General features: G+C 35.1%; 1 protein-coding gene across 1 annotated transcript in view; it reads right to left on the reverse strand.

Annotated features, from left to right (window-relative positions):
• ADGRV1 (adhesion G protein-coupled receptor V1) overlaps positions 1 to 27,155 on the reverse strand; it is a 303,011-nt gene that overhangs the window by 223,611 nt on the left and 52,245 nt on the right. The window contains exons 9-21 of the mRNA XM_070935769.1: positions 26,265 to 26,594; positions 22,595 to 22,771; positions 21,823 to 22,046; positions 17,004 to 17,130; positions 16,723 to 16,908; positions 14,709 to 14,889; positions 13,835 to 13,998; positions 13,315 to 13,438; positions 12,240 to 12,503; positions 9,314 to 9,440; positions 4,185 to 4,402; positions 2,866 to 3,591; positions 139 to 512 (exon numbers count right to left, since the gene is read on the reverse strand). Of these exons, the coding sequence (XP_070791870.1) occupies positions 139 to 512; positions 2,866 to 3,591; positions 4,185 to 4,402; positions 9,314 to 9,440; positions 12,240 to 12,503; positions 13,315 to 13,438; positions 13,835 to 13,998; positions 14,709 to 14,889; positions 16,723 to 16,908; positions 17,004 to 17,130; positions 21,823 to 22,046; positions 22,595 to 22,771; positions 26,265 to 26,594 (3,222 nt within the window). The remainder of the gene's footprint in view (positions 1 to 138; positions 513 to 2,865; positions 3,592 to 4,184; positions 4,403 to 9,313; positions 9,441 to 12,239; positions 12,504 to 13,314; positions 13,439 to 13,834; positions 13,999 to 14,708; positions 14,890 to 16,722; positions 16,909 to 17,003; positions 17,131 to 21,822; positions 22,047 to 22,594; positions 22,772 to 26,264; positions 26,595 to 27,155) is intronic.

The raw sequence follows: 27,155 nt of genomic DNA on the forward strand, positions 1-27,155 counted from the left end.
TCACTATTGTGATGAAACAGCCCTAAAAGAGGCAATCGCTAAATGAAAATACATTATGTATTTCTACATATCTAGTATGTATACTGGTTAGGCTTGAATTAAGGATTTTCATGGATCATGTTAATAGGATTTTTCTACCTCTGGAATACATGCTCCTGTGAAACCAAATAATCCATTGGCATTATCACTTTTCTGGATTCTTAATGTTGCAGTTGTGTTTTCTTGTGAAATCTGTGCTCCTCCATAAACTGAAATAAGCTTTAGAATGAACAGCTCCTCTCCTTCCTCTTCTTTGTCATCTTTGGCAGAAACAATGAATGATTTATTCCTTTCTCCTTGTCGATATTCTAAGTATCCAGAGATGGGATACAAATCAGACCTTGCCGGCATAGCGTGAAGTTCACTGATCTCTTCCTTTGTTAATTTACATTCATAAAATCTCACATCTTGCATCAATCCTTTATACCTGCTGCCACCATTTATTCCAGCACCAACTTTCATTATTCCTGGTCCTAGGGAAAACAGACCCACAAATAAATATTGTTTTTTAATGTTCCAACTTTAGGTTTTACAAAATTAAATTGGTTAGTACTATACATAATCACTCATTTTGAATTTCATTATCTAAAACAGGAAAGCTGACTTCAATGTAATTAAAATTAAATGCATGTATTAATCTTTATGTAATAACCAGTCCAGTGTAGTTAAAACAGATTTTTCTGGCTCAAACTTCATGGAATAATGTTTTGCTTTCATTTGTTTTATCTGGCCATTATTTGAACCCAATAGAACTAGGCATAACAAATATGATTTATTAAAAAGCAAAAATGAAAATCTGTAAATTGAATGAACTTACATGTTTGTGATTTGTAAAGTTTACTATACTGTAAAAATCTGGTTTCTGTTAAAATACTTCAAGGGAGCAATAAACAGGATTCAAGAATTAATTTATAAAGGCTGTTCTCCTCCATCTTAAAAAAGCAAAGAGGACCTACTGAACTTTTTTGTAGCTTTTATTACTATCCTGCTAAATTATAGCTACGAAGTTCTGCTTCACCAGCCAGGTTTCCCCACCTACCCGAGAGGTGGTGTGTTGGACATAGATGGCTGAAGATAAATTAGTGGTGCAGCAACTAGTATGACCAGTGGCTAGGATGATCTGCCTCAGGAGAGATCAGTCTTTTGATGCTGAGCTTCTGATGTAGAATGAAAATCTGAGAAGTTTATAATCCAGTTTTAGTGGATTGATATAATCTGGATATACGCTTTCCTACTGAAAGAGGTGTATCATGAGATGCACTCAGTAGGTACAATTTAATTCTCCATCTATTGCATCTGAACATTCATATTTCACCAGAAAATGTGAAATATGAAAATTTGCTCTAAGAAAAGAGTTTTCTTTTAAAGAGTTCTTTGTGGATAGAATATTTTGCATCTGGGTTGTGATGGTATCTATTTGCTATGGTATCCTTCTGGATTACTAAAAGATTTAGGTATAGGCAGCATCCTTATTTTTCAGACAGATCGCATATAGAGGTATTTCATGACAGGTGCTGTTAAATACAGGAGCTGCTACTACCTAGGACATATCCATGCTTACTATTTAAGCTGCTTCTGCCTCATGCCGTTTGACTCCAAACTGATTTAAATTCCATCTATACTGAGACATTTTGACAAAGCTTGTAAGGTATACATACCACACTTCCAGTCATAACAAAAAGTTGTAAAATCTTTTCCCGTCCTACTGCTAATAGATTGGCCAGAATGCAAAGTTAGCTATTTGAAACTGGAAGTTTGGAATGAATTACCCCAGCATTAGACAAATATAACTCTGCAATCCATTTTTTTAAAAAGCAAATACTTATCGCACAGAAAGTATCTGTTTCAGACCTGTATAATAAAAACCATATATTTATGTAATTTTAAATGAATGGGGATGAATTTTTATCTAATGAAAGAAAAATATGTAATTCCTTCAGCAATTTCACTTCTCAATGGAGTTTGATCATCCCAAATTTCAGTTACAAGAACTCAAAACACCTCACAGCGACAGCTTATATCTGGTGATGACACCCTTAACACCATAAAGAAAAACCCTTCCTCTCTCTTGGAAAGCACAAATGCCAATTCCAGTCTAAACATCTGGCTGACAGTGCAACCAACCAGTAATAATGATAATGATAACTGAATTATTAAATAATGAATTAATTAATTATTAATTATTAATTGAATACCAGGAGATAGTAGAATAAGAGACAAAAAATGGTGTTCACAAAAAATCTAAAAAACAAAATTGAAATATTATGACATAAGCTATCCATGGTGGTCACACTGTTATCAGCACACGAAGTGCCATACTAAAAAAACCTTTGGATGGCATTTTGAAAATCTTCTCATTAAAATGTCCAAAAGGCCACACTGCTTGGATCCACATATATACTATGCTGATAGATTACAATATGTTAGGTTTTGGGGAAGAACTTTATGAGTATGAAGGCCAAATCCAACTAAAGAATTAGCAGCTATCATTTCATATTGTTGTTTACAGAGAATAACAGAAATAGAACCACTGTGACAAAATAAAACAGACACAGCTCCAATAGTAATTAATGCCTTGGGAAAAAATACAAAATATCTGGAGCAAATCTACATCTATCAATTGCAAAAGGTAGCTTCACTTACATTAAAACAGTTTACATCATGCAACAATACCCTTAATATTATTTAATATTTAATTAGTATTTAATAAAAGCATCTTGCAAGTCCTTGGGAAGGACTCAACAGGTGGACAAAAATGCCAAATCGAGTTTAAACATCTGTCTGACTGCGCAACAAACCAATAATAATAATTAACACATTGCTTACCATCAGCAATTGCTTTTCCTTTGAGACTCTTAATGCCTCCAGGAACAGGTTTGCCATCAATGAAAAACTCAAGAGTGCCATTATTGAGCATAATCAGAAGGTGAATCCAAATATTTTCTTCCAAGTATTTCATAATTGTGATCTTAGCTATATATGTCTTATTAGACTGCAACGGCATATAATAGAACCCTATAGAAAGATGGGATTCGTTTGTGCCTATTTTTACTCCATAATATATTAATCCATTACTATTGTCCTTTGTTATTATAAATCCATCGTTGTTGGCACTAGGAAGTACCCATGCTGAAAATGTGAAGACACTAAGTATACTGTTTTTACTAACATGGACGTCTGGCTCAATTATCCCATATGCATCTTCTTCACCACTAAAATATAAAGCATCTGTTCCAGTGTGATGCCGTCGCATGTGAGGCTTTGACTTAACTGAATCTGTAAATTTTCCAAGCAATAAGAAGTCAATCATTAGAGGTAATCCTTCTCTGAAGGTGCTAGATAATATTTCCCAGCCAATCCTGACAGTTCCAAAAGTTCCCTGATATCTCCATACTGTAAAACTGGTAATGCAGGAAATGTCATCCTCAGACTGAATGTCTTCTGCTACCTCTCTGTCTTGGCTCTGAGGATCTAAGATGAACACTCCATACGGATCATCATTCATTGGGATCATCACAGTCACAGAAAGGTTGGTTTCTGATAACTGGCCACCTAAAAGAAAGCCAAGAAATTATTTTTATAACTCATACACACAATCTTATCAGCTTATTTATTTAACTATTTATTTAATCAGTATTACTGATGTATGCTCCTTCTTTTTCCCATTGTTATCTTTACAGTATCTTTAGAGGTAAGCAAGTCTAAAGACCAGCTAGCTGGTCGAAGACCACCCAGTGAACAATATGATTAAATAGGGAGTTATTACATATGAAACGTTTTCTGGCTCCAGTCCTTGTTAGCATTGGGACTGCATAACCCTGATACATTATGCCCAACCACTCCATGATAGACAAGAAGGAATCCAGAAAAAGGTTTCCTCAGTTTGAGCTGCCACTTACAAAACCATGTCCTCTGAGGCTCCTTTTCTGCAACATATCAAAAAGCCAATCCAAATGGGTCTTCAAGATGAAGGTTGCAAATAAAACTCAAGCAACCACACCAGAAAGTATGTTCTGAGGTTCATGATATATCTTTTCTCATGTAATATGTGTTTAATGTATTTTTACCACATGCATGTTTTTAAACCACATACAATCATAGCAGGAAGTGGCACATTAAATAGATCACCAAATATGCAAATGTACCTGAAGCATTCACAAGTTTTAAGGTATAAAATTCATTGAATTCTGGAATTTTATCAGGAATAGCATGAAGAGTTATAGGCTGTGACTGTTCACCCTCTATGAACCATACAGTTCCAGACACTTCATAGAATTCTTGTCCTGGATTTAAAGCAGAATTATTGCCAAATAGCTGCCAGACCAAAGAAACATTGCCAAAGTAGCCTCTGTGCCTCAGGATCCTGTATGGTAGAACAAAGAAAACTATTTTCAGACTTACATTTTTCAATTCTCTACATGAGCCATCTAAAGTATATTTTTAGAGAGCAATAAAGAATAGTATGAACATATGTGATATTCCCAGTGTTATAGGAACTCTTCAATGGAATGCAAATTGGGAATATACAATTATCTCCTTTGAGTTTTCACAAAGACAGGAGCTCAGTATGAACATTTAATGAATCAAAAAAGTGTCATTAAAAACCCTGGCTGTAATCCAAAGAGCTACTTTAGATGTGCCCAAAAGGCAATCTATGACTTTGGAGAATTTTCTTTTTTGTTTCCTCAAGCAAAAGATTCCTTACCATTATAAACAAGCCATAGTATCATTGTTGTCTTAAACACACAGTACTTGGGACATGAAAATAGCTGGATGGGTTCTGGTATCCCTCCCCAGGTAATGCTACACAGGGTTATGATATAGCATTTGAGCAATATACAGATTATTTTGAAATAATTATTTTGAAATCTTTTGGTGATATACTGCAATCTTTTGATATTTTTACATTAGCATCTGATTGTTTGCATAATCTTAAACAGCTGGGACTTGGAATATTTAAATGTATTATAAGGGATTATGTTTTACAACAGGAATTTGTACAACATCATCTAATGGAATCTTCCTAATTATAAAGATTCTGTTTGTTTTTTAAAGTCATCTGGTAAAGTAGTATAATAGAATACACACAAAATCAAGCAAGATGTTTCAGTTTGAAGAATTTTTGTTGGTTGCTTCTTTGTCTAAGCAACCCTACAGATCAGGGGTGGGTTCTACTTGCTTTTACTACCGGTTTGCAGTGGGGCCACGTGTGCGCTCCTGCGCATGCTCTTCTGCACATGCACAGAAGCATTTTGATGGGGTCGGTGGGCGGAGCCTCCTGCCGGTTTTACTACCGGTTCTATAGAATCGGTGAGAACCGGGGGCAACCCACCACTGCTACAGATACTCTTGGACATAATCTAACTCAGTGTTTCTCCAATTTGGCAATTTTAAGATGTCTGAACTTCAACTAAAGCTAGCTGGGCAATTCCAGGAATTGAAGTCCACACATCTTAAAGTTGCCAAGTGATTTAACAATATTTAACAATATTGATTTAGCATTGATTTAATGTAATTCAACACTGATTTAACAATAAAAACATTGAGTGGAATTCATCTTAAATATTCAACTTTTCCTGTGTTCCATCTAAACTCTGATCATGAATAAAAGCAGCATTTTTCCATTCCATAAGACATTGGCCTAAAATACATTTTAGATATTGTCCTACGATTAGCATTCTTATTTTGTTTACTATAAATCATATTAAAAGAAATGGGAGAAACCAAAAACGGCAACCCCACTTTTAAATAACCCAAGGAAGACTCTCTTTCAGTGAGTTTCATTAACTTACTGTGTTTTCCCAAAAATAGGACATGTCCCGAAAATAAGGCCAAGCCTGATTTTTGGGGTGGGCCTAAATATCCGCCCTCTCCCAAAAATAAGCCCCCCTCACACACACACAGGTCCGTCACCCCCCCAACCCTCCCAAGGCAGCTATATCCCTGCAAACTCCTGCACCCACAGCCCCTTTCGCCACCCGCGGCACTGACTGTAGACCTCGAGCACCTGCTCCTACTCCTGTGCCATGGTGGTGGCCCACCCGCTCTCGTCCCCACGCCCAGGCACTATGTCCGCATAGCCCGCGGGATTGAGTGCCCGTCACAGCAACCCTAGTGCAAGCATCGCCACCCTGGGGCTTCCATGGCAGGGTGGCCACTGGCAGCAGAGAGGCCTCCATGTGTAGTGGGCAGTCACGGAGGACAACAGCAGTTGCAGGTCTCATCGGGGATGGCTGAGACACTGCAGGTGTTGCTACTGCCGCCGCCACCTGCAGAGGCCCAGCGTCCCCCTGCAGCCAAGCTCAACCACGGGTGAGGAGCATTGGCAGTGGCTGGGCCGGCCAAGCTATGTCTGGACCTGCAAGAGGAAGGAAGGGAGGGCAAGGGTCCCACAAGGCTCCCTTCCCCAGGAAGAGTCTGGCCTGATCGCCGTCCAGTCTGGTGACTCCCGAGGCAGAGGGGCTTCCCGGGCTTGCCAGAGGGCACTCTGGTCAGTCAGTTGTCAGGCAATCGGAGCAGAGAGGAGCGGGGGGGAAGGGGAGGCCTCCAGCGATTGTCACCACAGAATGGGAAGCACACTCCCAGAGTGGCCACTGCCCTGGCTGGGGTTTGGAAGCCGCAGAGGCAGAGTTTGGGGGAGAGAAAGAAAGACTTCTGCTGCTTTCCTTGCATGCAGCCAAAAGCAGAAACAGCAGAAGTCTTTATTTCTCTCCCCCAAACTCTGCCTCTGCGGCTTCCAAACCCCAGCCAGGATAGTGGCTGCTCTGGGAGTGTGCTTCCCACTCTATGGTGATGGCTGGAGCTGGACCCTGCAGGGAAAGCTCGCCCAGGTCATGGTTTCCACACGGGTGCTAGTGGTGGGCGCCAGCAGCATTGGCTACGAGCTCCTAAAGGACCTGGTGCTCACCGACTTTGTCCACATTGACGAGGTAAGACCTGGGAGGTGTGCAAGCAGGGGGTGGCTACAGTCACTCACACGGCTTGGTGCCTTCGGGCCGCTCTCGTTCTACACACACACCCCGCGGGAGGAGAGGGGTTTGATGGCAGTGCGCAAAGGGAGCCTCTCTCTGCCGGACTCCCGGCTGTGAGTGCACAGGCTGTCCAGGGCCTCCTGCACCCCCGAAATAATAAGACCCCCGATAATAAAGCCAAACCCTTATTTTGGGGTTCAAAAGAAAATAAGACCCTGTCTTATTTTCTGGGAAACATGGTATTTGTTTCATCTATGAATCCACTTGTTAAAAAGTATACACCTCCTGCTGAGTTAATTGGACTAAAACAAAAGTGATCATCTAAACCAAAATAAACGTTTAAAACTGCTGGTGCAGGGTGTACCCATGAATAAGCACTAATAATATATTTAACATCTGAAACTATAGAAGCTTTCTTACATGCCAGACTGATTTCACATTCATATTAACATAAATATTCATAAATGAAAATACAGGTAAAATATTTCTTAATATAAAAAACTTTTTAAAGCAAGTTTACAAAGCAATATGTATGTTGGTCAGTGTTTCCATTCAGTATGTTAAAATAGATAATCTAGATAATATTTCTCTTCAAATTTCTTTATAATAAGAATTTCTTCTTATTTTTATAAAATCAGTATAATAAATCAATAAAGATTTGTATTTTTAACAATATTTCTCACTATGCTTATCTTTCACTGAACAATCATTGCTCATTGCTTTTTGGATTTTATTCAAATCTAAAGGATGACATGAAAAATCTCCCAGTAGGACTTTTCAGATTTAGCAGTGTAAACTCTCAAAAAAGTTTCAGAATAAAGGAATCCCAACACAATAATGATGGCAATAATAGTAATTACTAATACAATCAAGTCCACATTAAAAAAATCATCAAATAAAGAAAAGTGCAGATTGTGCAAAGAAGCAGAAGAAACAGTAGATACTCAGTATACTCAGCTCCTGCAAGAAGATTGCACAAACTAATTATAATCAATGACACTGTCAGCAACATTATTTACTAGAATAATTATTCATCTGTAAAAATTATTACGAGCCAGTAATGAAGAATTGGTGGGGACACAGAGTTGAAAAAGTCATTGAAAATGAGTAGGTTAAAATATTGTGGAAATTCCAAATACAAACTGATAGACTTTTGGCTTGTAACAGATCAGATTTAACAATGGTTGAAAACGTGTGGATAATTGATATGACAATACAGGAGATAATACAGTAGAAGACAAAAACTTGGACAAATCACATAATATCAAGATCCGAAACCTGAAAATGTATTTTCTTATTTGTTTGTTTATATATGTTATATTTCTGAACCAGTCAAATCCCTTGAAGAGGGAGTGCTATCAGCACACTGGCGGCACTTTGAAAATTTGCATATTGACAAAATTTCTACCTGTCAATTACCAAAGGCACTTTGGTTGGATCTGCATTATACTATACCAATACATTATGACATCCTAAGTTCTTCGAAAGAACTCATATGATGCAGTGCATATGATGGCCAACATCAATTAAGGAACTGGCAGCTGTGATTTCACATTTTTGTGCTTATCGTAATAATAATAATAATAATAATAATAATAATAATAATAATAATAATAATAATAATATCTGAAAGTACCTTATTCTTAAGACAGCAGAGAAACCAATGTCAGAGGGGAAAAAACTCTTGATAAATTGCTATATTTTTGCACAGGTTTAGCATGTGATAATTCATCATGACGTGTTGCGATCCCCATGCCCATTTTGTTCATTACATTTTGTGTCATAATTTCTTGCATCCTAATTTTTTAATATTCTTTTCTATGTTTTAGTGAAACATGAAGTGATTGATCTCCCTTTGTCAGCAAATTAATTAAATATCATTTTGATAATGAAATTGATTCCTCATATATTTAATAATTTCCCATTATACTATTGCAAAAAATTACAATTTGGGTGCAACATTTCGAGATTTGGAACCCTCAACAAAGTTTTTGTGGAGTCCAGAAGCTGTAGTCTGTGCAATCATGTCATTCAAAGAAAAATGGCAAAAAGTTATAGCCATATCCACTTCCAAAAATGGGTAAAGGTTGCAAAGATTCCAGCTACAGTTGCATTTTTAATTTTGCCTTGTGAATGTTTAAAACTCTTCATTTAGTTAACTGTGGACATGGAAATTGTTTTTGACACAATTTGCATGCTATATAAACTATCATAAAAAGTAAGTCACACTGAAAAATATGTCAAAGTATGATTTAAAATACTTAGTGAAATTGGCAAAGGATATTTACTTGAAAGTTACTTACAAAAAGTCATTGGTTTTGCCTTCTTCCAGTGCTTTGCCTGTAGACTCAAGTAAAAAAATTCCATTTGGATCATCATTTGCTTCAATTATTACTGTTGCCATTCTAGGTTTGTAAACAACTGTGTCTCCTTAAAAAACAATGATTTTGTTGATAGATAAACAAACAGATAGAATTGTAGCTGGAGAATATTATCCAAGTAGGTTATAAAATCAAAAGGCATAAAAATAGAAAACCAGACAATACTATACAATTTATTTTATACTTTAGTCACAGTAGTGAACAAGCTATGTTATAAATAACCCTAAACATATGCTTCAAATATAACAGAATAACAGAGTTGGAAGGGACCTTGGAGATCTTTTAGTCCAACTGCCTGCTCAGGCAGGAATCCCTATACCATTTCAGACAAATGGTTGTCCAATCTCTTCGTAAAATCTTCCAGTATTGGAGCATTCACAACTTCTGGAGGCAAGTTGTTCCACTGATTAATTGTTCTAACTGTCAGGAAATTTCTCCTTAGTTCTAGGTTGTTTCCACTAAGTATCTTGATTAGTTTCCATCCATTGCTTCTTGTCCTGCCTTCAGGTGCTTTGGAAAATAACCTGACTGTAGTATACACAGGCTTTAAAAATATTACACTTTGGGACTTCTGGTGGCTCCGCGTTCCCTGATGGATGCTCCTTTAGGAGCTCCAGCCCCGTGATTCCGTTTGCCGCTAGAACAGCGAAAATCAGCTGTCTAGCGGCTCGAAACTCTCCCCCAGGGAAAAAGGGGGACAGAAGAGCAGAAGGGTCTGGGTAGAGCTCCCCTAGACCCCCAGTTTTTTTTTTTTTTTTTTTTTGCAGGGTGAGAGCTCCCTGAAAGCCCTTCAGTGCTCCGGATCCGGGACAATTCTGCTCTATGCAGAACAAGGGGTCGCGACCACACCAGCAGTGCAATTTTAAGGATTATGAGAAAATTTGAACCTGGACCCTGGCAGAGCAAAATCAGGAAACAGAAAATGCAAGTATTAAACTTTAACTCCGTTTAAAAGAAAGAAAAAAGATGGCGCTTAAGGGTGTTAAAACGAAACTTACAAGTGAAAGTGATCGTTAAAGCTGCAACATTGTAAAAGCTAGTGGATTACATGGCAAGAAAAAGATTTAAAGTGCTAGTGAAATGAAAAAGACTATGGTATTGACCCCAACTACTTTATACTTCTAAATTGTGTGGAAAATTATTGGACTTATTGACCTGATAGCTGAATAAATTTAAAGTGGAAATTGAAATATGGCTGACATCAAGGATGGAGGATCATTACTATATGAGCCAGCAAATTCACAAGTTGTGACTGTAAAGGTTTTACAAGAACTTTTAAATTTCTACACTTCTGCTATATTGGAATCAATTGAAAGAACTATTCAAAATTATAATCTGGAGAACAACAATGATTTGCTGGCTGGAAAAGAGGAAGAAAATCAAGCTAATTTGTCTTTGGGGCAGAGAAAAGAGGCTGTCAGGATCAGGATGGAAGTTAGCACACTGAAAACAGGTTTTGGCAGAGGCTTCTATGCAGTTAACTGAAAAGCAGCAAATAGACTCTTTCCTGCAGACTGATAAACTTTATCATGACAGTTCTTGGCTTTATAGACAGAATCAATTTTTAAGGAAGGAAGTGACTGATTATATAAGCAGGAAGAGTCGAAATGGAGGTTTCAAATTGAAGGAGATAACTTTTAGAAGAGAGCGATTTTCAAAGATGCATCAGTCTCAAATCTATATTCAAAAATTTTCGAAAATAGAAGCAGGGGGAGGAGCAATGCTGAAGGAGAAAGTATTATTGAAGAAGAAGGATTGGAAAAAATATAGAAAGAAAGGAAGAATTGAAGATTAATTTCTTTTGGGGAGGAACTTAATAATAAATTTGAAAAGTCTATTGAAATTAGCATTTTTTTTACGTTTAAGTAAAAATGTTTAACTAAAAATGGATAGCTTTTTAAAAAAATTACTGAGGTATTAAAATAGTTAATTTTAAAGTTAATGGATAGTTTTCTGAAAGTTTTGAAATTGATATTTTGAAGAATGAATTCAAGAGTTAGAAATAACTTAACTCAATGGATTAATAGTATCTTTACGGTTATATTCTGAAGAATATTTTATTGAAGTGTTTTTTTAAAAAAAACTTATTGAAGCACTAAAATGGTTAATTTAAAATTGAATGGATACAAAATAATTTGTTTTTCTTAAAAAAATATGCTTTAAAGAAAGTTTTAAAATGTTTAAATTAGAATTTTAAAAGGGGAGGCTGATGAACAATTTTTAAAAGAGGAGTTAAAGAGGGTGAGGGAGTTTTGAATCTTGTAGCAAGTTAGTATATTTTAGCTTATGTTTAGTTTAATGCTATACCCTGTTTTTGCTCTGGGAAGTCGGGGGTGGGGGTGGGGAGGGGGGGTTGAAAGTTATGTGGGGATAAAATGGTTGTCTAAGTTTTAATAAAATTAAAAGATAGATTAAGGTATTAATAGAGCAGTAAGAAAAGTGGGGGAAATGTTATAATAAAGGAAATGACCATATTAAGATATGATAAATATCGGAGGAGTAAAAAGAAGACTTAAAAGATGTATTCAGAAGATATATTGAATGACTGATTATGTATTGTTTGTTTGTTTGTTTACAATTTTAAGATATGATAAATATTGGGGGAGCAAAAAGAAGATTTAAAAGATGTATTCAGAAGATATATTGAATGATTGATTATGTATTGTTTGTTTGTTTGTTTATAAAATAAAAAAAACTTTTTTAAATAAAAAAAATATTGCACTTTAGTGTGAAGAATGTCAAAAGGTATTGCCTAAGCATCCTTAACTGCCTATAATATCAGGGGGCAGAAAACAATCTAAAGAAACAACAGTTGATTAGTTTATATAGGTTAAATAATAATTTGAACCTGTAGAATTGAAGAGAATTATATAAAAATCCTCATCTGATTCAGGAATATCATCATCATGGATAAACATAGTTATATTCTGTTCTTTTATTCCAATATCAAACCAAAGCACTCCATTTTTTTCACAAGACATGAAATCTTCTTCAGCACTGGCATTTCCATCGATAGTGGCATATAAAACAGAAACAGCATCAGCACCAGAGTCATTTCTTACAACTACAAATTCTGCAATGCCACCTTCGTGAACCTTCAGAATAACAGGATCTGAAACATAGTTAAGTCATTATGTGTAAAAGCATGCAAAACATCAATATTCATACATTGCTTTTCAAAAACTTATATTAAATAATTGTTATATGAATTTCAATGCCTAGCTTGTGATATCACATTAAAACATTGATTATGTCAATCATAGTTAAAAATCTACTTTTGGTGATTTTCTAGCTTGCTCTTGTTTGATTTTGTACCCCATCTAAAATCTAACCCCAAGTTGATGATTGTTGCTCTTGACAATGTTGTAGAACCATACTTCCTAATAATTCTTATTATTGGCCATGTTAATTGAGGTGTGTAAAAATTGTAAGAGAGGCAGTCTGATGGAATGGTTAAAGGCAATGAGAAATTGACATGAAGCCAGCTGAGTGACTTTGGGCCAGTCTCACTCTCTCAGCCCTAGGAAGGAGACAATGGCAAACCAGTTCCAAAAATCTTGTCCAGAAAACTGCAGGGATTCATTCAGACAGTCATCAGGAATCAATAATAAACTCAGGGGAACACACATGAAAAAAATGTAAATCATAATATCTAAAAGTCACAGATATTTACTCCTACTATCAAGGCAAAAACAGATTTTTAAAGTAAAAAAAGAGGTGGGAGAAGTAAGAGACAAATCAGGCTTTAATTATTTTACTAAGGATTTGTTAAATAAACCATGATTAATGTTCCTAACCATAGGTCAGTGGAACATAATGTTCAGCACAACTCATACAGTTCTAAATATTCACTCTTGGCTCCAGAGCTTCCTATAACATTACTATTCTTGTATTTAAACATAAGCTAGTAGAATGACACTAACCTGCAAAGTAAACTGGACAATCATTTTTGATGATCTGCATTGTTGCTGTGGTTATATTTCCTAGGCTAGCACCGCCTGTAGTATTGAAAAGACTAATTATGAATACTTCCATTTCTTCAGGTATCTTGGGGAAAAAACCACAAAATGTATGTATTAATAGTATTAAATTAACCTCAAGATGCCACTCATTAATTGACTACTTGCATAGTAATAATAATGAAATTTAAATCTTATGATTGATAAAACATTTTATATAGGTATTAGACATAATTTAAATATGGTCCAAAGCATACATTGTTTTTTTTATTCCATTTCATGTTTTCACCCAATCAGCTAAAAGGAATGTTTCAACCGAGTCCTCATTCAAGAATGCAGGTATACCTTTTTTGATCTTTTACACTTAAGTTTAGAGAATACTTGGTAATTTATTGTTACTCCTCTTGGAATTATAATCATCTTCCTGTGTTATAAATTTATTTGCCCCTCTTCCACAAATAACAATTACTGTAAAAATGACTACCTCATCAGGAACTGAATAAATGGTGATATCTTTTGAAAATTCCTCATTTCCAAAAAAAATTGTTCCTCGATCTGGAAAAATATCTTTCGTAGAAATTGAGTCCGTTGCCCAGGATACACTCACACTCCCAAAGGTTCCTTGGTTTCTTATTACTTTAAAAACAGCTTTGAAACACAAGCATACCTTCATCAGGTAACATCCAAGACAGGTAAGAAAAACTTAATATAAAACTAAGATAAATGAGGTTTGATTTTTAATGTTATAATATCACATAGATAAATGTACATTAGAAACAATGAACAAATTGTCCATATTACTATTCTGTCTACAAAATGAACATTAAAAAGTACTTTGGATGTCAGTGTTGTACAATTGAATAATGAATTTAATAGTTTAAATGCTATGACTATGATTTGTTACCCTCATGATTGGGTTCACATACAATATAATGCAAAACATAAATCTAGGTATTACCAGTACAGCATAGTGATTCGATTCATACCATACATAATACAGAAAGGAAAAAAAATAGCATAATAAAGTACGTAAAAATAGTTTGTGCTGATTGGGAATGCCAAGGTCTAGTTGGAGAAATAGCAATTCAAATCAACTCTTCTCATGAAACTGATTCCAGATATCTGTACTCCTGATCCAGTGGCAAATATTAAATCCATAAAGTGTAGTTTAATTATGTTAATTAAAGTTGTGTCACAATGTCTCTTGTAATATTTATGACTCAGGTAGAAGACAGAAAAAATGAACTTCAGTAAATAAATAATAGAAAGGTTAACAGTTTTGTTTACTTATTAAAAGTATACTCATATACTTTCTCATTTATGAAAATATTTTATATGAAGAAAACAATGAAAATTACCAGCATAGAAGTCTTCCCCTTTACTTTCATTTATTGTTACTGTCATCATATTGTCAACAAACTGAATAATTCCATGTGGATCATTGTTCTTCAGAATTGTGATGTTGACTCTTGTAGCATTTCCCAGCTTACTTGGCAGGTCACCATGGCTACTGAGGAGCACTGAATAAAATTCATCTAACTAGAACAGGGAAACTGAATCAGAACAATAGGGACAGAACTAGCAACATAGTAATGAATAGATATTTGAATGAGTGCTTCAAAGTAACGTGAACATTTACTACTACTGGTTTTAGAAAGGCAGCATTCACATATATTTCATTCAAGTTCAAAATGGTTAATGATTCATTCACCCCTTTTTTCTGCCACAGTACAATCCTAGTGCAATTTCAGTGATATCAAGTTACATTTTGGAAGAGATAAAGCAAAAATACTGTGATAGATTAATTAGTAAGATATATCCTATTTTTGTACACTGTATAGTCTAGATAATACTATTATTACACCTTTGATTTTAAGTGTCTTGAATTTTCAATATAATGGACAAAATCTGTCCATGTCCTATATCCTTTTACACATGCACAAAATCCTATTCATCATTTTACTCATACTATGCTGCAAATATACAGTACATAAAATACACAGGGGGAAAAATGCCATTTTATGCTTGTGTAAAATTTTATTTTAATTTAATGGACATTCTGTTTTAATCGAGAATGCTGATTTTAATTCCACATAAAATGTTGACAAAATAAAATCCTATGCAATATTTATGCTTTCATAGATTTAATTTTTATTTATATCTTGCCTTTATTATTTGTATAAATAACTTAAAGTGGCAAATATGCCTAATACTTCTTTCTCCTCCTATTTTCTTACAATAATCCTGTGAGGTGGGTTGGGCTATGGGAGAGTGACTGGTCCAACATCACTCAATTGGCTTTCATGTCCAAGGAAGGATGAACTCACAGTCTCCTGGTTTCTAGCCTGGTGAATTCCTACTGGTATTTTCTGGCTGCAAAACCATGAACATTTAACTAAAGGAAGACTAGCACAACAAAGGTGAATGTATTTCAAAATGCACTCAGCTTTAAAATCAGCAACACATTTCTCTTCAGTTGTAGAAAATAACTTTAAAATGTTGGGATTGGCAATTCCTACTTAATCCAATTGGTAAATCATAATTTCCAGACACTGGGAAAGAAACCTGACAGCAAAACCTGTTTGGTCTAGGGTGGAGATATATAACCGAGTATCATCACTGCCTCTGTATCAACAAATGACATTGTCCAGCAGTTTCATGTAGACTGGAGGGAGAATAGAGTCCTGCAGGGTACCTCTAACACAGAAATCTAGGATCTGACCACACTAGATTTCTTTCCTCCACCAAAACCAACTAGAAATTGTATTTACAATCATTGCTGCATTCTGCAGCCACTTGACTGCTATTTGTATGCTTTTCAAATTGGCTTGAGACAAGCAGAGTTAATAGAGAGGATGGGAGTACATTTTTAAATCGTGCTCACAACTGAGTTGACTCTCTTAATAACCAAAGGGAAATGAGGTTATAAGCCTTTTATATTGACATAATGTTTCAGTAAGCAACTGTGTCACTTAGCAAAGGAGTTGCTAGTCCCAATTGTGATTACTGAGTTAGGACTACCTGTGTAGCATTTCAAATTGCTCAAGTTCAAAAGATTCAAACCTTCTTAGCTAAGAACATGTCTTAGTCATCTCTTAGGGACATGCCTAGCTGGAATCAAAGCAAGTCAGAGCAAGTCAGAATGATGAGAAAATGTTTTGGGATTTATGGACACAGAGAGGCCACAAAGCACAATCCAAGACCATGGACACCCCTTAATTCAGCCACTGGTGAGGGCCTGTTAAGCCATGGATCAGATCCCAGCTCAAGATCAATCCCAAGCTCTTTCTGAAACCCAACAGGATCAATTAAACAGTATTGGTTACTATTAGTCTAAAAGAGACATCAATAATTTTCCCCTCCTCTTTTTACCTCTGGAATCTCATCCATCCTTGTTAGCAAAGTAATTTTAATTTCTCTTTCCCCAGGTTTAAACTCCAGGACCCCTGTATTTCCATAGAACTCATTGCTGTCTCTTGGCTCTATAGTGTAGAGTAGAAATTGCTCCATAAGTGCTCCTCTGGAACGGATAATCCGGAGTTCGACAGATTCTCCTTCCTGTAAAATAAAATTATTTTTTTTAAAAAATGGAATGCAAAAGATCAGTATTGTATAGGATATGGCTCTCTTCAAATTCAAATATAAATATTTACCTTTATCCTATAGGGACCTCTGGAAGATGAAGCAAATTCAAACACCCCTCCAGGGTCATCATTTTCTGGAATGATCAATTTACGACTAGTATATCCAGATTTCAGGATTTGATTTTCCACATTCACACTGAAGAAAAAAATTGAACACATCTGGAATATGCAGATTGTTTGCAATTAAATGGACCAAAGTCTATGGTAAAGTGCAAATATAGGGACCATATATTCTTGGAAAAAAAATAAAGGACAAACCTGAAAAATCCAAAAGAGGTTCATAAGAAATTTAGGAATGTATGTATGTATGTATGTATGTATGTATGTATATATGTATGTATGTATGTATGTTTTTCTTTCTTTTTCATAGGTTTTATGAGTATTTCTCCTTAGCCAGGTTCTACCTACGTAAACCAAGATATTATGCAGCCCTAGTTGAAATACACATAAAACCTACGAAAAAGACAGAAAAACAAATATTGTACCTTTACAGGGAGGATACATGAGATGAGGGTGTGGCTAACTGATGAGGCCTTATAAGGCCGAAATAGATCTATCTTAGTCTCCCCATGGGCAGCAAAGGGTCTGCTGGCTGCCAGAAGAAAAAAAAGCCCAGAAACTAGTGAATTGTGATTTCACTGAACTAGGGCTACATAATATCTTGGTTTACGTAGGTAGAACCTGGCTAAAGAGAAATATATATATATATATATATATATGTGTGTGTGTGTGTGTGTGTGTGTGTGTGTGTGTGTGTGTGTTTCTTTTAGCCAGGTTTTTCCTACGTAACAAAGATTTTTCTACATAGGAAAAACTTGGCTAAAAGAAAAACACACATAAAACCTACGAAAAGTAAGTATATATATATATATATATATACACACACACACACACACACACACACCTACCTACATATATTCATAGCATAATGCTTTACAAAAGAAAATTCAAGAGCAAAACCAAAAACTGTATTCTAATAAAAAAAATCTAAAATCAAATAGTATGTGTAAATTTAGTTTTAAAAATTCAGTTCATTAATGTGAAAGACTGTGCATTAAATGGTACCTTTTGTATAGTAAAAGTTAAATGACCAAAATAAAGGACAAAAGTAAATTTTTGAAAAATAAATAAATCTAAAGAAGAACTTTCTAAAGTGAAGGATTATCTTTTATTATATGGTCACTGTAACTATTTAAGCATTGGCGGTTCTATACTTCACCACCTTCAACTGAGATTTTTGCCCTCTCCCGTACCCTTCAAAAAAAGGCTTGTTCAGGATAGATAAAACTGTTGCTCTACGAAAGGTATGCTAACATTGCCTAAGGAAAAAAAAATCTCTTTTACACTGACAGTGTAATTTGTAAGAAAACAGTCTGCTAATACTGACAGTAATCAAATTAAATATTTCTCAGTATTCAATATCACATATAGAATCCCCTCTGAGGATTATTTGGATTTTAGAAAACAGGTTCCACATTACATAACAAAACAGAGGAGTCCATGTGTATAATACACATTAAAAAATAGGTGAAGTTTTAGGCACACAACTGCAGCTGCCATCTTGACTTGTACTTAATCTGTGGACACTCCAAAGAGGGGAAAAAATTTTAATCACTGACTGCTTCCAGTTCAGTAAAGCTGCATGGCAAATAGAACTGAGTTTAATTGTTTCACTGCCAGGACTTTTGTGTACAAGTATTTAATTTAAATCTTGTTAAACATTACTTCAGGTTCCTAATTATATGCCAGATTGTATAAAAAAGTACAACCTACATGTAACAGTAGTCTGTTTTAAAAGCCTGTTGTACTAATGTGTGCAGGCTCCTTTGCTAAGTTTGCAACCTGTACACTTTTGTCTAAGGACAAATCATACTGAATGCAGCCATTTTGCTTCTAAATAAACAGCAGTCATTGAATTGTGCTGTGCATGATTCAAATGCTGCAATGAAAACGTATAATTTGATTAAAGGCTTATGTAAATAACTCTTTTTACATACTTGGTTCCTACAGCTCAGTGAAAAGAGATTTGGGGTACAGGTTTTTCAAGGCATCTACTGTACTGGACTATCTTCAAACATCAAGCCATGCATTCACACCCATTATTGTTGTTGTTCTTAAAATCCCCCCTCCCCCCAAAATGCTTTCAATCCACCAAGACATGTTACAAAGGGGCACTAAATAGCATGCTTTCCCTGAGAAGGCTTGCAAGACAGAAAGAAAACCCAAAGGAGATTCCTGTCCAGACCAACCACTTCCGAAACAAAAAAGCTAGTTCACTGAAAACAAAGACACAGCTTGCGGCACTTACCCAAAGTACACGACAAACCTTTCTGTCTCTACCCTGTCAATGCAGAGAGAAAGAAATGGGGGACAGAAATAAAACCACTGTTGGCCAAGTTCTTTGTATGAGAGCTCTTCAGATGGTGGAAACCAAATGAAAGATTATAATACAGCACTTTTCAGAGACCTACTGTTTATTTATGGGAATCCTTGTTCCAGCAATGCTAGCAAGAGGTTCAGGAATTTGCACTTGTAATTCAGATGACCCCATGACCAATTGGGATGTCAAGGACTCTTTAAGCCCTTCATTACAGCATTGCTCAAAGAGTTAGTTGCTGGCTGCCCTAGTACAGTGTTCAGGCAGAGAAGCCCAGCAGTTGAGTACAATTTTATTCAGGACTACTTGTAAGTACTCAGTGCTTTGGATCAGATAAAAAAGTCTGTTTTGTGCATAAGTGTATTGCCTCCAGCACCTGTCAATCTACTAAACAGTCCTACTGATTGTGTAAAATAATGAAAGACAGAGGTTGCTTTTGTCTAACGTTGTACTGATGGGTGTATGTGGATGTGCTAATTAATAATAAGAATGATACAAATTAGAAAAACATTTTCCAAGCTTATAAGAATTTCATCTAAAAACAAAAAGTTAGAACTGAACAAAGAATGATTTTTTTCCTTTAAAAAATCTGAAATGAAATAAAACTTTTAATCCTACCCCTAATATTGTAAGACAACAGTTCCTTTGATTAATTATAAATTGCTGTCTCTATTTCTGTGATTTGTTATATCTGTACATGTAGAAGGTTAGAATTCTTTCCTAGAAATGTGAGCTCCCACTACATTAGGAGAACCTTTAGAAATACAACAGTTAAGAAAACACAGAAAATTAAGGATTCATCTGGGAGGGAGGAAGATGAGAAAGCATTTTAGAAATATAGAATGTATCATCTATGTAGATGACATACCGGTAATCATTACACATTCACAGTACAGAAACAAGAACATAACGATAAATGGGAAAACTGCATACAACAAATATAGTCTTGGAGATCTAGATTCTAGATAAAAGCAAAGCAATATATACATTTACATCTTATTTCTTATGAAATTAACTTATGCTATAAGATATCTAGCTAAAAGCTATACCATACTTGAGCTAAAAGCTTAATGACATGTATCTTTAGTTAACAGTGTCTATCAATTTCATTTCTGCTATAACTTTAGTAACCCAATAATTATCTTTATTCTGATGATGTTAGACTGCAGCACGGTCTGTTTCTCAGTATTATAGCATATAATTAAATGAATACATTTTCAAGATTATCCCAGAATCAGGCATGACTGAGAAGGAAATCTGACTGAAACTTTGCTTTGTTACTATTTCAACTAAACAAGTTCAAATCAGATGATGAACACTTTATAAGCAAATTAGACATAAAGTAACAGAAAAGAGCAACAATCTTTATTTCAGTCAAAGATCAACATAAAATGACCAAGTTATAAGTAAAATGGTATGTTTCTACAAGGTTAGCTAAATGATAAAATATAGTTCCTAAAGTATAATATAATAATTAGGTAATATTAAGTTAATGTATATATCTATAAATTACTAAACTATATAGGCTCATGTCAAGTGTAAAGTAAAAGAAAGTTTAATCAGATAAAATGCTTAAATTTACTCTGCAGAAATGTAAAAAAACAGCAAATAACTTATTAAAGGATGCTGCCACAAACTCTACCTAAACATATCCTCTCCAAGAAAATAATTAAATTGTGATCAGCTAACAGTCAGGTGGCTAGTTCACAAGGGTGACTCTGATGTTAATTCATATGGCATTCAAAATGCTTTGTTGTCCTCATTGGCATGGATTATGAAAAAAAAAAGTGCAATATATTTAATGCATACTCTCTGTAGACAATGCAGGCCTGTAAAACATTGCTAAAATTTTCTGTCTTTGGAAAGGACAAAGGTATTCTTTATAAGCAATATTTCAGAATCTGCCTTATAGGGCAGCAGAAGACAGAACATCAAGCTTTATTTTAGTAAACATTCTCCCTTTGAGAACAGAGATACGGAAAGATACCTGGCATGTTTTTCTCAAGGACATGCAAATTTCTAAGTTCCTTTGTGAATTTTGCAGATATGAATAATTCTTTATTTTAAAGTAGACTGAATCTTTGAAGAGGTTTAAGGTGAAGATGAATGGCAAAAAAGTTGTTTTGCTATACAATCTTATTAGCAAAGTTAATGATAGGTAGGCAAATGATTATAATATTCATTTCATTGTTTTTGGGTAATTGTAACTGCTTTTTTATTTATTTATTTTTAATTCCAGTTAGGCCAACTGCTTGCTTCAGTTCTCAGATTTTCTGAAAAATGAATCCCATTGTGCTTTCTGGACTGAATGCAAGGTTAGTATGCCGAAAATTACAGTTTATATATGTGCCATCTATTATATTATGGTTAAGTCTTATATAAGTCTTTTATATTACTGCATCAGGAGAAAGCATTATGTTAATTTGTTTTTTAAAAATTATCAAAGAATACCTGTCTAAAGATAATGTTAGGGTCTCATTCATTTCAGGTATGTCATCAGCTTGAATAGTAATGTTGATTGCTGTGTCACTTTGTCCAGATAAAAACAGAACTGAACCAGAAAAAGGCCATATGTCATCAATAGTCACAGCTTTTGAATTGAGGCCTGTAGGTGTTAGGCTCCAGTATACAGTGGCTTGTCCATCTGTCCCATCTCGATGCAAAGGAATGGAGCTCTAGAACAAATACCAAACTTGTAATTTTGAATATCTTTGATCAAACACTTGATTTTCCAAGCTGAACCAATCTAAAATTTCACAACATAGTTCTGAAACTGAGGACATATTGTACATACATATCTGTCCTCAGTTTGTTTGTTTGTTTATTTACCCTGCAACTTTTTGTGCATAATAAAAAATAAAAAGCATTGATAAAGTAGCCCTTTAAACACTGTTAGCTTGATCATCACCATGAAATTATAAGACAAAAAAAAAGTTAAGTGGCACTTGATTTTAGCTGAAGTGAGAAAGTACAATTTTTATTGTACCTACAAAACTCACAATTTTAAATGCTCACAAGGTTTTTCATAATCAAGAATGAATTCTAAACTAAAGTTTAAAACTATGATTCAGACTTGCTAAAATAATCATTCCTTTCTGGACTATGATTACAGTAGAAATATTTCAGATACTTGTTACAAAACTTTCCCGCATTAAGGTATATGCTATTTTTTCTAAATACTGTGCTTAATTTATAAGAGCAAGGCATAGAAAAATTAACTTACTACTGCAAAAAGAGAATCTTCTGGCTCAGGTAAAATTATTGGAAGGTTGCTGATAAAGCCAATTTCTCCATTTGCTATATCAGGCGTAATTCTTAAAGATACATTTTTGATTTCACCTAATCGAGGACTTATAGAAGGAATTTGAGGAATAATATTCAGTAATTTAACTTTTTCCAGCTGAAATAAGAAAAAGATTTAAAAATTTTCTCTTATTAATCGACATGCAATAGAACATATTTAGCTGTTACTTATTAGAATTATTTATGATACTGGAGATTTAGTTTTTGCTATATGAATATTCCATATATTAAAAAAAATTAATCCCAAAATAAAAAAATCAAGCTTATCTTAATTATCTTAATTATAACAGACATGTTACTAACTTTCTCAGAATTAAAGATTTTTAACAGCACGATCACTATATTTGTACAAGCAGCACAAATTAATATTGAATCAGCTACACTGACAAAGAAACAGAGAAATAGGAAGTCATCTAAAAATTATCTATGAATAGCAGACAACATTTTTTGGTTTTAAAAAAATTAAGCAGTGTCAAAATTAGATAGCATTGGGATGAAGGGACCAGTAAAAAAAAGCTTATAACTATAAATGTTTAAATAGAAAATTGGGAGCCAGGTGCAATCTCAAAAGAAGGAAGTAGCCAATCACTTCACATTTTTGCCAAGCAGAAAATCTGGATGGATCCATGTAGTGACTTGTATAAATAAGTAAATATAAAATAGAAATAAGCCTGGAAATTTGAATATGGTACAGGAGTAGGTGCTTCTTAGATAATTGAGGAAGCTAAAGAATATACAAAAGAAGTCACTATGAGCTTCACTGCCTATAGAAAGGTCTATCAAGCATGTCAAATGCTGTGATGTATCTTTAGGTAGTCCTTGACTTATTATCACAGTTGGGCCCATAATCTCAGTCATTGAGCAAAGTGGTCACTGTAGATGGCAATCATAGTATTGCCTGACACTTAGGGACCAGTCATAAATTTGAACAGGTTGCCAAGCATCTTGATTGCAATAATCTGACCCACAAGTTTTGTGATGGTCAGAAGTGCTATACAGGTTGTAAAACATTGTTAAATGAATGAACAAGTAGTGGAGTACTACTTGTATATGTACAAAGATCAGACTCATTCAAGCCATGGTATTCCCTATGACATTCTATGGAAGTTAAAGTTGTACTACAAAGAAGCAAGATAGGAAAACTATTAAGACTTTTAAATTTTGCTGTCACAGAAGAGTCCTGAAAATATTGTGGATAGACAAGAAACACATGGATCATCAACCAAAAATTCTCACTCAAGGCACAAATGACAAGTAAAGTGGATTTAATGCTGTTCATAGGAATCTCAACAGTTCCTCCCTGCATTAGTGATAGAGGAAAAGTATTACCTATCCAGTATGGGTGAAGATCCAGTAATTAAGGGTAACCGGATCGTAGAGGTATTGGCATCTAGCCTCCTCCACCATGCTGAATGGATTCAATCCACCTGCACAATACTGGAAATCTGATACCTTTGGAATACCCTCCCATTTGTTGCTTGAAAAGCACTTAAAACATTGCAAATTTATCTATCTATCATTATCTATCTATCTATCTATCTATCTATCTATCTATCTATCTATCTATCTATCTATCTAATCAATGAAATAATTAAAAAGTATTAAAAACTGAGACCCAGTTTGGTCTAGTTGTTAAGATCTCTCTCCTTCTCTCTCTCTCTCTCCTCAACCCACCTTACAAGGTTGTTCTTGTGAGAAAAAAGGAGGTGGAGGGTTTATTGCTTTGCATTATTTGTAGAAATAATAAATGCAAGATACAAATAAATGAATAAATAACAAACAAAAGCATAGAATAATAGACAAAAGGAATTAAAAATAGTGGAGCTACCTCACTAGTTTACCTGTCCCCCGAGTCCCCAGCCTGCTGGCATAACCAGTTCTTGAGGAATCTCTGAAAGCTCAACAATGATGAGACCAACCTCATCTCAGGGAGGACAAAATTCCACAGTGCAGGCACCACAGTAGAAAAGGCCTGTTGCCACCAAATATAGTTCCCTAGGTGACAGAACCCATAACAAGTGCTCCCTGCTGGATCCCTCAAATAAGCCAATCACATACCATGAAGGGCTTTAATGGTCAACTACCAGCACCTTGAATTCAACCTGGAAACAAACTAGTAACTGGGCATGAGTGACCATGAGTAGGTCCCCTTGATGTAGGAAAGGATGCAATTGGTGCACAATATGAAGTTGTGCAAAGGCCCTCCTAGTCGCAACTGCCATCTGTTTTTCGATAGCAATAGCACTTAGACTAATATACCGCTTCTCAGTGCTTTCCAGCACTCTCTAAATGGTTTACAGAGTCAGCATATTGCCCCCAACAATCTGGGTCCTCATTTTAACGACCTTGGAAGGATGAAAGGCTGAGACAACCTTGAATCAGTCAAGCAGAAATTGTGAGTGCAGGAGGACCCCCAGATTGCACATAGGATCTGATTGGGGAAGTGAACCCAATCCAGTAACAAAGATGGTTTAGTCCCAGAACCAAAGGGGCTCAAAATCCAAAGTCACTGAGTCTTGCCAGGGTTCAGTTAAAAGCTATGGTTCCCCATCCAGATCCTCACAGCCTCCAGAAACCGGGATAGGATGTCCACAGCATCACTTAATTTGCCAGGGCAGGGATGTACAATTGAATATTATCAGTATACCAATACAACACTCCTTATTTTCCTGGAAAGATATCTTGCTACTCGTTGGCAGTAAGTCTCTTGAGCGCTAGACAATTTTAATTCATACCAATAGCTTAGGGTTTTTGCAGACAAATGCAGAAAACATGTATTTAAGAGGTGGAGAGGGGCATTTTACAATTTATTTTTCTTTCTTTCTCTTTTCCTCTTTACCCTATGAGGCAGGATGTTGACTGGATGGTAATTTTTACACTACTCCTAAGTGAGAGGAAACATTGATCAGTTATGGTGCTGCTTGTTCCAAAATTTTCAGGAGTAAAGACAATTCTATGGCTGACTTCCATACATTTTGAGGAGACCTAGAAATAGAAATGGAGCTGTGTGGAAATGCCTTCTTCACTGATATAGAAAACCTGGAACTTTTTTTCTACTTCCCATCTCTCTGTGTACCACAGTCTGGCTATAATACATGGAAATCAAGAAGAGTCCTAACATATATACAAGACCACAATGGTATCACAACTCTTGAGATATATCAAGAAATAATCCATTCAAAATATCCTTGTGATAATAATTCTCACTTTTTCAATCCCTTCCCCCATTCCCTTCCCATTTTCTTCAAATTTACTTGCTCTGAATTTCACACATAATTTTTCCCTTTTACAAAAAAACAAAAAACAAAAACAAAACCCATAACCATAACCATTCATCAATTGTAGAGTTTTATCGAAACATAAGTCCTATGAAAATTTTCAGGATTTTCAGGAGAGTAGTATATTGGGAAGTACAATTAATGATTTCTTTCTCATATGGTAAGTTTAAAAAAATAATAATTGCTTGGATATTAGGAACGCACAGATCACTTGAATGGCAAATCATGGCATGCTGATACATCTCATTGAACAGTTGTGACATATTATGCATCACAATTTATTTGTGACTTTTATGCATATAATTTATATACCTGTATTAAGAAATGGGCTCCATTTTGAAGAAATGCATCATTTCTTATTGGTACTTTAATGGTGTCATTAGGTTTTCCTTCTGGAAAGTAGAGGATACTTCTTCTGGAAGTGTTTAAAACACCTTCTTTAGCTCGTTCAGGATCCACAGGTCCAGAAGGAATATACATGATAATATAAAAGAGCTTCACATCTCCCACAGTTCCCCTTTGCCTTGCAAAGCTAAGGGACAAAAAGCGTCCATCTGGGCTGCTTTCTATCCTCTGATTCTCCAAATGACAGAACTGAATTACACCATAAACATCATCACTGTCCTGAATGTAGAACAAAAGCTACAAGAAGGACAAACAAAATCCTTGTTAAAAGCAAATTTCTAATTCAATCCCAATTATATTTTCTCATCATTTATATTTCTAATTGATATTTTAGCTATCTCATGATAAAGTCTAAGAACTCAACAATTGCTATTCTGACTGTCATTAGCTCATAATTTAATATGAAGGCGCATGAGAGACATTGAAATCAATCCAGAGCTTTCCAATATTCCAACTTCTGGCTAGAACTGAGCTACTAACAGCAATTCAACGTAAGTGGCCATATCACCAAGAAAGGTTTTAAATGTAAACCTTAAGGATATAATTTTATTACTATACTCTTAAATGTACTGTTCACAAACTAAAGGTATTTAGATACTCTCTAAGAGTAAAACATCACTTAACACCATGTTACTAAAAACAAGAACTTTTTAGCAAGCAGGCAAACTTTTGCAGATATTGAAAAATAGCTATGATCCACCTTAGCATTAAGCATTCCTACGCAATTTACATCAAAATTTAACATCCCATCTATTCTATTCTATTCTATTCTATTGTCCCTATTGTTTTTTGGTAAAT

The sequence above is a fragment of the Pituophis catenifer genome, unplaced genomic scaffold (assembly GCF_029215685.1).
Source record: "Pituophis catenifer annectens isolate HBS135680 unplaced genomic scaffold, rPitCat1.0.hap2 SCAF_2, whole genome shotgun sequence".
In the NCBI taxonomy this organism is placed as follows: Eukaryota; Metazoa; Chordata; class Lepidosauria; order Squamata; family Colubridae; genus Pituophis; species Pituophis catenifer.